The 11,718-nt window shown below is 36.4% G+C and overlaps 1 protein-coding gene across 1 annotated transcript; it reads right to left on the reverse strand.

Annotated features, from left to right (window-relative positions):
- Nucleotides 1-6,307: 6,307 nt before the first annotated feature.
- Nucleotides 6,308-10,752, reverse strand: snrpc (small nuclear ribonucleoprotein polypeptide C). Its single transcript, XM_041979549.1, has 6 exons — nucleotides 10,658-10,752; nucleotides 9,820-9,862; nucleotides 9,574-9,682; nucleotides 8,316-8,375; nucleotides 7,343-7,447; nucleotides 6,308-6,839 (listed from the first exon to the last, which is right to left on the reverse strand). The coding sequence occupies exons 1-6, from the start codon at nucleotides 10,663-10,665 to the stop codon at nucleotides 6,718-6,720; spliced, it is 447 nt and encodes a 148-aa protein (XP_041835483.1). The 5' UTR covers nucleotides 10,666-10,752; the 3' UTR covers nucleotides 6,308-6,717.
- Nucleotides 10,753-11,718: the final 966 nt, after the last annotated feature.

Below are 11,718 nucleotides of genomic sequence, written 5' to 3' on the forward strand. Positions count from 1 at the left end.
ATTTACAGACGTGGGTATTATAAATAAAATATTGTGTTATGAGACCAGCTAATCATGACATTCTGTATTAATTCACATTTTACACAGCACTGTAACTTCAGATTACAGTTAAAATCCATTAAATGAAACATTTTCATATCTTCAGAAGCAACTTTTCCTGTTTCACAAGAGTATTTGTAACTGTGTCACTAGATAGTTTGGCATCAATTGTTTGTCCTTTTGACTTTTTGAAACTCAACCGAGAAGTACGAAATACTTTTTGCATGCAAATGCTGACAGATGAATATTTAGCATGGTTATTTATAAAACATGACAATGCACAACAAAGTGGAGCAGGTGAAGGAGAATCACTGTCTGTGTCCACAGTGCATGCAGCTGGCTATTACAGGCGGCCCTGTAGCAGGTTGGAGAATATTCATGCTGAAGTGGGCCAGCAAACAATGTTATGTTCACTCAAAATGGTCACCTAATGGCAGCGCGTCACCAGTTCTTATAGCTACATTTAGACATTTTTCTAATGGTCTCAAGGTCATAACATCGGATGTGTCCTTCCAAGCGACCAGTAAAGAAAAATTAACCACCCCTCCTGCATTGTGCTGACAGCATATCAATCCTAGGGGGAGCCGGAATTAATAATTCCAGCTCTGTTCCTGGTCAATGGCAAGATTCCCCTAATCAAATTAGCCTTAATTGAATTTGATTTGATGTCATTCATTGGCTAACCCGCTTTGCAATCTAACAGCAGAAAAGAATAGTTTGCTATCTGCAGAGGAACATTTGATTTGAAATGTTGAAACATGCAATAAATAGGTCAAATTTTGACCAAACTTCTGTAGAGCAAGTTAGTGAGAGACTGGATGCAAGCTTCGCCTTGTTGTCTCACATAGTGTGGTGTATTACATCTGTATCAGCCCTCAGGCCCATGGGAGCCCCTGCTCGCCAACACAACCACTGTTTGGAACAAGCATATTCAAGCTGCCCTCCCTAAGGCCAAAGAAAATGGATATTGATCTGGAGCCATGACTAAATGGATTAAATTACAGAGTAGTGTTGCTAGCAGGGCAGCAGAGAGAATGAGACAACAGAGAGGAGGAGGTACAAGAGACAGATAGAGAGAGAAAGAGACTTAAGGAAGGGAAATAAAGAGAGACAGGTGGTATTGGAAGAGTCTAGTAAAATCTTTGCCTTGCAGAGTGTTTGCTTTTTCCATTCTTTTAATCCATAGCCCACCCAGCAGCCTTGTGCAATCATCCTTGCATACCGTACTCCCAAGAATCATCTTGGTCTTCATGCAGTTATGAGCCAATTGGCTTTAGAGGAATTGCTAGTCAGGGGATTATCATTTTCTCTTCTGCCAAGGCTGTTGAGTGGTAAGACCACTAACTGCATGCTGGGAGCAAAAGAAGATGCACCATCATGAATACAGAACCTGAATAATCCTCCAGTGAGCGTAAATCTGGGCAAATCAGGCCGGCCGTCAGTCACAGTCAAACGAGGTTGGTATGAACAGTTAATCAATCTGCCGTCCTTCTTAACCTGCTCTCCTGCATGGCCTTGCTGATGGGTCCAGGCCTGCAGAGAATCGCTTTCTGAGTGCCTCTCCTCTGAGCTCTGATATTCGTGACATTAATGCGTTCACTTGTGACAGGAATATCAAAGAGGTGAGTGTGAGCTACACTGTAAAAATGATAAAACTAGCAAAAAATAAAATAAAATAAAGAATTCAAATTTCAACTGTTCAGCCTATAGACTTAAAGCAAAACAGTCAATATCACCTACCTTCACCCGCACAATATCCTAACTTGTCTGTGTGGATTTGATGCTGCAGACCTTTACAGCAGCTTTCACTGTTTCACTCTCACTACAAATCATTTAAAAAAAAAAAACACCCCAAACTACCTGTTCCGGATCAGATAGGAAATTTAACCAGTAACCGTGGAATAGAGTGAAGCAATTAATTCATCTAAACAGAGAGTGAAAACAGAACTTGATGTCATCAGGGTGCCTTGCTGTGCCTCCATGTTGAGGGGAGCCAGTTTATGTGGTTCAGGCAACTGATAAAAATGGCCCCTGGGAGCCTTCCTCTATGGCTCTACTAAGCAAAGCTATCTGAACAGAGGCCAAATTCAGATCCCACTTGAAAGATTATATCTTCCAGCTGGCCAGAGAACAGCTGGAGGTGCCTCAAGAGGACACATTGCTATACTGCATAGACTTAGCAGATTTGAGGATAGATTGATCTGTGCTGTATATTAGCTCATTGTCTAACTTGGCAAGAGCAGACTGTTTCAACTTAAAAAGTGGCGGCATGTCCATGTCTACCGCTGTAATCACTAAATTGAATTTTGATCTTGAAATATTACTAAATGATATATAATAACATTACCATTAGAGCAAGGTCAACGTCTGCACCGTTTCATTTTACTAAATAATTTGATTGAAAAAGTTGATATTAAATATACCATTTGTGTAGGAGCACTTCATGGATTCAGGATATTTAAAGTTCTCTTTGGACGAGGTAGGCATGAAAATTGAATGTGAAAAAACTTGGGAGACATACTCATTCAAAAATGGTTAAAAATGTTTTTAACTTTTTTTTGTGGAATAGTCTCACTGACTGAAAACACTGACTGGTAATAAATGCATCAATACAAATACAAAAGGATGGCTTTACTTTAGTCCAACTCATCAGTTAAAAGGAATGAAAAAGAATTGCTCTTACAAAGTAAAAATAAAGATAAAAACAAAAAACATTCAAATATAAATATTATTTATTAATAATAATAGTCTGTACATTAAATATAGACTCCCTTTAGTTGTTGTTCCTTTAAGTAGTTTCACTTAAAAACATAAAAAAAAAAAAAAATAAAAACATTTCTGTGTAGTTTGATGATGCATAATCTTTACTTCCAGGAAAGGAATTTATCATGTGAACAGGTGAATCACATCATTTTATTCTACAGCTGCATGTACAATGACAATAAAGTCTTAGCTAATATGAGCTACATGATTTTATGAGCCCAACATTTAGCTGCACATTTAATGGATTTGACGGCTTCTCTCTTGCTCTGTCCCTTTTCTCTTTTTCTTTTCCCGACTTCCTCCAATGTCTTCTTGTTTTTGCTGAATCACAGGACGCATTCAAAACGGCAAGTTTTTAGATCTATGTTTATATCTGCTAAGGATGGAAAGTTAAGGAGTGGGTCAAGATTACAACTGATGAACAAAAAATGATTAGACTTGATTTAAAACTGACAAACCCAAGAATTTATTGTGAGTTGACTTGATGGTGAAATTTTTACAGTGTAGATGAGTCCAGCATGATGTAAATATGGAGTGAATGCCAGCTGGCTTTTTCACATTTCCCACTCACTTGCACTCAAACCAGAGATTATCATGTTTAGATTTTTTCTTGGAAACAGAGACATGAAAAGACTAAGAAATATGAAGTATATGTTAGTGTTTTATAGTGCAAGACAGAACGAGTAATGGGAACATCAAAGGAATCCTGAACAAAAATCACCTGTTTTGCTTTTTTCATAACCCAATTTTACTCATTAGCCTTCAAACTCTGCTTTAAACATTCACAGTGCTTTTCTTCCTTTAAGACTCATTATAATCCAGATTCCTTATAATTTCCTCAACTCCTGTGCTCTAATCATAAACACTTTTCGCCACTTCACTTCATTCCCTTCAGGGCAATGCTCCACTTCATGGCTGGATTGAATATTCATAAAGACTCTACCGATTTAAGATGACACATGGGCATCCGCCTATACTCGATGTATGCATAAAATGTGCATTAGCATGGTTTTATTTCTGTCTCACTGATGTAGAGTAGATGTTTATAGGACATTTAATGGAATCCATCCCTCAGAGAGGCCAAAAGATTGCATGTAATCTACCAAAGTCCCTTTGAAGATCACAATTTACAGCACGCATGACTGACAGCTCCCAAAAGTTATCTTATGTTGTGCACAGCTCTGTAACAGTTTGGATTGTCTGTACAGTGCTTTCCCTCCAGTCTGCAAGTATGTGAATTGGCAAACAGCGTGAAGCATATGGCTATTGCCCCAAACAAATTTGTTTCTTTTTTATCTGTGGCCTAGAAATTTCCTAAACCACAGAGTCACAAAAATGTCCTCTGGGAATGTGAGATACAAAGAAATTTGACAGTCCATGGAAGCCCAAAATCAGTCACTGCACATCATTGCAGTGAGTCGACTAATTGCAAAGCTTTATGACTCTCTAGCTCCATCTGTTGAGACGCTTTTATAGTTAAAGGGAAACGTTTGTGAATGCTGATACAAAAGAATACAACCCAGCAAAAGGAAAGTAGTGAATTCTTGCAAGGCATGGTGATAATGATTCACTGGCTGCAGATGATTCTTATGTAAGATATGTCATTCTTCAAACATGCTTGACTGAGTAAACTAATGAGGGTTGGGTCAACTTTCTCATTTGTGCCTGTGAAGAAAGATTAGAGATATCCATCTGTTTTCTCCATTTGCCCATCCCAGATGAGAGTACACTCTGGTCTACAGAATCACTGGGCTAACACTTCAACACCTGCAGGCTGAGAACACCTCACTTCCGCTCAGCAGTCGCTTATGTGGTGAATCTGGGTTCAAATTACCTTCATGGCAAATGATAACCTTAAAAACAGTACAGGACATCCCATTTGCAACTTGTCTGTAGGTTAAAAATAATAATAGGCAGGGATAATGAGCCTTGCATTTTCAGAGCCCACAGTAGCAGAATGCATCACATATTACCCAGAATCTAAAACCAGAAGAGATTAGAGATTTGAGTGCATCAGCCTGTTTGCTCATGATTTAACTCAAATTTAGTATTTTTTTTCCTTCCTAGAGCAAAAACATTTTCTTGTGAGTGACACTGTGTCAAGTTCAGGTTTGCACAAACACACTGCACACCTTGTAATATTTCAACAAAAGATCTGCTGTCAGCTAGGAGCTGTAATTTCTGAGCCACAGCATTTTTATTCTAACAGCATTTATAAATCAATGTCTAACTAGATACACTGCAATACCTAAAAAACACCTTCATATGCCTCAGCCAGTGGTTGCCTTAGACGTTCAGGAGATAAAATGCAACATTAGCAGTAATTTGGAGAAGCATTACTAGCCATCCACTCAAGTTAATCTCTGTTCGAGCTATACAGCTGTACTTCTACATATCATTTAGTGATAGATGGTATGTATGGTGTGAAAGTCCTGAACCATCCTTCATTTATTGATATTTTGCCTCCAAGAAGTCAGACTTTTTTTAATGGTCTTGAGCAACAGTGAAGGTTTGTATAAATTTTTGTGGACATTGGTTGTTTTTTGAACTTATATTTAATCAAGTCCTCATATCCCACAAGGATTTTTTGTTTGTTTAACATAGCTAACCTATGATTCTTTCAAGCATTAAAAGGCACATAACTCAACCTGTACTGGGCCTACATATTAAGACTACTTAGCAAAGTACCAATCTCAAATTGTCTCTCAGGCTCTTACCAGCAGCCTGTTGCAAAAACCCATCATTTGTTCCCATTTACTTTAGACATACCCTCAAAGCAAAAAAGCCTTAAGTGAACTGAGCATGTCTATGACAACAGAAGAAAAATTATTTACAGCAAATGAACAGTCTCTGAAAATGATGTAATAAATATGTGCAATAAATTTTAAAGTGTGTTTTTAATGGCTATTAACTTTAAACTACTTTGATGTGCATCTTCAACTGAGGCTGAAGAAAACAGACTGAACAGGAATAGATGCAGTGACACTGCAGACCGCATCAGGAACAATGTTCTGAGAGGTTCTGGACTAGGATTTTAAGTGCCCCCACACCTCTAGAAAACCCACTTTGTTGTTCTAACTGGACTCACTTTTGTCCCGTTATAGACCTACGTGTGCACTCAATTTTTTTGTCATTGTTTGTAAATAGTGTGTGTGTTACTGGTGAAGAAAAAATGAGGATGGAGCACAAAGTTTCAAGCTTGTCTAAAAAACATCAGTTTCAGGATGAATATGAATATCCCTTTAATAATAATAATAATAATGCAGCTGTAGCTCAAAAACTATCAAATCCTAGTACATTATGTGAATGTTATTTCCCCAAAGGTCAACTCTGATAAAATGAAGCCAAACAAAATTAGAGCAGTTTTAACATGGACGGTTCAGTTGAGGTCTCCAAAATGGCCATTATGGCACAGTTTAGCATCATCTGTTCTCAAAGTCTTAAAATTTGGGGGCTTCAGGTTTTAAAAGGTTAAAACACTCATACGAACTACAAGCTACAAGAGTTGTTTGAAAGCAATGTTTTATTTCCTAAACCAATGCAAGTATACAAAAGATGATAAACCTAAAAAAGAAAAAAAAAAATAAACCAACAAATATAAAGTCAAACAAGGTTTTTCAATGTGTGTGCTGAACAGTAAGACTGAGGCAGAAGACGTACTCCAACCTTGACACTAAAAATTGAGGACGCTGCTTAATAAAAAGAAGAAAATTTTATGAGGGTCTGAAATTATTTTAAATGAAAAGTAATAAATACCAGAAAATAAAATGTTCTTTCTGGAAATAACATAATTATCACCAAGGAATTGTTTTCAAGGTCAAAAACATGCTAAAAAGTCACATTGAAAATCCAAACGCAGCTCAACTTGACAGTGTTTGTTCATGGCAACAAAGAACACGCACAGCCTCCTCGGCCCTATCTGTCTGGACGTGCCATGCCCGGCCTGACGGGCATCATCATCGGACGAGGATGACGCATCATGTGTGGCGGTCCTGGCATCATCTGCATGGGTCCTCCCATTGGCGGCCTCATACCTCCTGCAGGTGACAGTGATGGGAAAAGGAGCTTCATTCATTAAAGATTTTTAACAAAGACATTTCCATGCTTTAAAAATCCTTAAAAACCATTTTAATTTCACACTCTTAAAACAGGATTGGATATTATGAGCTACTATTCCATAAATATACCTTCTCTCTTTTATTAATCTAACAGGAAAAGTTAGAAAACTAAAATATATACATCATGGTAAACTTGTTCTATATCAAATATAAAAAAAGTGCAGATTTTCATTGTATTAACAAAAAAAAAATCTTTGGACTTAACCATTTTTAAAACAGACTATCAAAACCATTTACAGGTGAAAACGACTCATCTCTGTGGTAAAGGGTGACTAGAATAAGTCTTGTAAATATTTATGTAATCAGCAAACAACTGCTGTGTATTAAACACAAGAAACCATGCAATGTCAATGGATTTATGTGATGTGATACCAGTGATTTTAAACAATAGAGAATAAAAGCTTCAAAATGATGCGTCTTACCAGGCCCACCAGGCATCATCCCATGTGGTGGAGGCCCCATCATTGGCATCATAGGGGGACCTCCCATTGGGGGCGTTGGTAGCATGCCAGGTCGAGGAGGACCAGCTGGACCACAAACAGCAAACGTTAGTGAACAAATACAGCTATGAAAATTAAATTTAAGACTCAAACATTTCAGTGTCTTGCCATCAAGAGAGATGAGGATGTAGAGACTTGCAGCAGAAAAGTAAATGTACATATGAATAGATTATGGAAGCATACTGCATTCACTTGGGGAAATTCTTTTTTCTAAATTAATATAATTTTACAATTATGAATCAACCTTCTTTTAATTAGCAATTCACTGTGATGTGTAGGAGCTAACTGCTGTATAGGAGGCTTCAGGACCGCAGTATCAGAACCCTCTTAAAGTTATATTATCCAATATAACTAAAGAATCATCCTGCAAGGCGCTCAATGACATTCTTTTTATTTATTATTCTTTTTTTACTTCCTGTACGTGAAAGCAGGACTAAGAGTTTAGTGGAAGTTCTAAGTATCTCATTCATTACAATTTTAAAAAAAAAAGTTTTTGCTCCCAAGTTAGTAGATTCTGACAATTCTATGGTAGATAAAATTAAGTAAAATCTATGCAACAAAAGTCATCTGCCACAATCTCTTGGATTGTGCCAAAACTATAAAATTTGTGACTGGATCATCTTGGAGCTCTTTTTATTGCTCACCTTAGCATCAAAAAGTCCTAAAAACCAGTCATGTTTATAGTCATCATCATAAGTCACTGACTGGAGTGAAAAAATATAGATTTTTAACTAAATCTCCAGCAGTTACATAAAAAATTACATTATTTGTAGTTTGTTTAAAAAAAAAAATACTCTAATTTTTTCCCACGTAAATACAACTTCAACAATAAAAATCCAGAGTCCCTGTTTTGGTCTCTTCATCAAATAACGCAGGGCTGGGATGACGGCCTCACCTGGGGGAGGGCCACCTGGGAATGGTGTGGGAGGAATCTTTCCCTGCTGAAATGCAGCAGCTGTTGGTAGAAAAAGAGGGAATATTAATACAGAAAAGTACCAGAATGTTTTCATATTTCATGAAAGATTATAATCATAATTCATAAGAAAACTATGTACAAATCACAATTCATCATTGTCTTTTTGGAATTCAGAACGAATTATAAGATCAGTTCAGCACATGGAGTTTTTTTATGTTTCTGCACAGGCCTAAACAATGTTCTCCAAAATTAGTAATGCAATGTTCTGTCTGCTGCCGTTTTAGGCTGCAGAATTAATGGAATTCCAAGCAAAAACAGAATACTGTGATGCCAATAATAATCTTATTATTTTAAAGAGGCAGTGTCTGTTAAACATTACATGCCTCCACAGTGGACCAGACTGCACACTAGCTTTGAAAGATTAGCAGTTTCTAATTTAAAGAGGGCCTGAGTAAAGTGATGCATAGAGAGCAGCATCTCTCAGCAAAGAGAATATCCCACACTGGTGCACCACCCTTATGTAGGATGTAACAGGCATTTTTTGTCCACGTCTAACCAAACTACTAAATATGAAAAAGAAAATAATCCCACACAGTGTTCACATTAGGAGTGTAAATGGTTGACCACACAACTAAATCAGCACGTTACTGCCACTAGAGGTCAGTTTCACATTTAAGCTTACTGCACACACAAGCTGTATTTTTAAAGCGCTTTGGGAGCCTGGACAAAGTTTCCCCCATTCACATTAGGCTTTGCTCTCACCAAAATATATACAGCATATCCAGTTTATGAATCATTAAGGTCTTATAATAGCTATGCAAGCCCATGTACAACTAAAACCATGTACTTCTTACTTACACAAGGCACCAACACCACGCTCAGACAGTGGATAGGTTAGTAACTTAATTATAAGGACAGGCTGTCTGCACTATTACAAGTAAGCCATCAGATCAGATTTGCAAATCCTTACACAAAATCAACTTCACAAGTTAAATTTCAGTTATTGTTTCCAGGCTGTTATTCAAAACTCTCAGGATGCTCAGCATCAGAACTGCTGTTACTCCGGACTACAAATCATGAGGCAAGTGCATTACAAAAAAGGGATGATGAAGACACAAGAAAAGTTAACTTTTTTTTTTAGCTTTTGTCTTTTTCTCAAAGGATCTAACATTATTTCCCACCACTTCTGATACACAAAATGCATAATGTAATCTTCTTCAAATAAATGTTTGCTTACTTGTTTTATCAATCAGGCTCTGCGCCTGCTCCTCCATCCATTTCTGGTAGTAATCCTTCACATTTTCTTTGTGTTTTCGCCCGCTACAGTGCGTCTTCCTCACTGATGGCTTAGAGAAAGAAAGAGTAAAATTATAGTTTTATAGGGTTATTTCTCTCTCTCTCGCTCTCTCTCTTTTTTTTTTTTTTTGAGGGGGGAGGTTAAATTTTTTTCTGACAAATTAATCAGATGCAAAACACAACTTACTGAATCATGTGTAAGGTACGTATCGCAGTAGTCACAGTAAAACCTGCAAGTTGTAATAAGAAAAGACTCAGGTTAAGTCACACATCCACAACTCAAACATTACGTTTGTTTTTTGCCTGCTCTTCTTTCTTTATTAAACAATTTGTCAAATCACTTAATTTATTATTTAAGTTCTTTGGGGATGTAGTACATATTGTGCTGGAAAGAATGTCCAATAAGATCCCACTTCACAGGGCATCATCCTGACTTCAGCTGTTCTGCAGGAAAAAACTATTAAAATCTCACTCTAGACTAAATAAATAAATATCAAAGTGGTTAAAGTTTTCACAGATTTGACGGTGTCATATTCATCGTTGCTTTGGTATTCTCACGTCCCATCTTCCAGAAGGTAAAAAGTTAAAGCTGTGCCTATTCATCTAATAGTACAGCAATAAAACAATCAGCAACTACATCGACACAAAAAACAAAAAAGGAAACACTCCCTAATCATAAATTGTAAATGAATAAATTAAATGTAACTTAGAAACTGATAGATTCGAAAACTCCAGAATAGACTCCACAATCAGTCTTAATTAATTTAAATTATTAAAACCTTGACCACAAATCTTTTGTTTCTGTGTAAGTCTAGACCAGTAAACGTTTACAGCGACATTTGATCCAGCAAATAGACATATCCCCAACCAAGCGTATTCATTCGTATGAAATAAACGTCTGCAAAACATTTAAGATGTTTTCCAACCACCACTTGCTAGTAAATAAAAGTACAGCTTATTATTGATCTGTCTGAACTAATGAAAAACATAGCAACAACAAAGAAAACGTATGTAGGTGAACTTACTTGGGCATGTTTCGAAGCTACCTCGGTCGAGAACGCTGTTCCGGTGCACCCTATAAATATCTCGGTCAGAAATTGGGTCTCATCTCCAACAGTTCCGCCTGACAATCGTGTATGATCCCAACAAACGAAAGTTTAGGAATGATCAACAAACGAAAGTTTAGGAATAATTATTTGAATAATTATTTATTCCCCCCAGAGTTTTTCAAAGCTGTTCTGGTGACTTCCTGAAGAAATGTCCCTTTTTAGATTTATGAACCATTACTCAATTCAGTTTATTTCAGATCAGTTTAAATGTCATTGCTGGTTGGTTAATCTCATGATGACAGTTGGCATCTGGATGCTTAAATTAAATCAAATAAAACTTTAATGCTATAATTTTAATTATGCCCTTTGCTTCTTAGTAAATTTCAAATAGATATGTTTAAAAGGCAACATTCAAAAATCAATTCCTTGAAGTGTAATATTCTGTAGCCAAAATTTGATTACAATCCATCATTGCAAGTATACATACATTAAAACAAAAAACAAACAAATAAATATGTACATATGGTTAGGAGAAATTTAGGGAGATTTTAAGGAGAAACAAATGAGGGTCATATTAGTCTAAGTAAGTATTACTATAGCCTCAGCAAAGCCAACCATTAGCTTTAGTCTACTAATAAAATAATTAGCAAGTCAGTCTACTTTGGATGCTGTAACTTCTTCATAGCTTGAAAACGAAGACATGCATCTCAAAGTATATCATTATAAATGAGAAGGCGACTAACATTTGTTGTTTGCTTTTTAGTATTTTCAAATATTTTCTTATTCTTTCACCCATGTCTTGTGAAGATATGAGAAAACAAAGATGTTCCTTTTGATTTTTAACAGTTTTCTTATCAATTCATAAAATATGCAATGATAGAAAAATGAAAATATAGGAACCCTGAATAAATTCTAATTATTTTTTAATCAGTTTAGTAAATTGTGCCCATATTAGATTAAAACTAATCTGGTAATGTCCTTAAATATGCTACAGAACATTAAATTGCAACTTGGATGCCATTTATTTATTTTATTTA

This window comes from Melanotaenia boesemani, chromosome 3 (genome assembly GCF_017639745.1).
Source record: "Melanotaenia boesemani isolate fMelBoe1 chromosome 3, fMelBoe1.pri, whole genome shotgun sequence".
In the NCBI taxonomy this organism is placed as follows: domain Eukaryota; kingdom Metazoa; phylum Chordata; class Actinopteri; order Atheriniformes; family Melanotaeniidae; genus Melanotaenia; species Melanotaenia boesemani.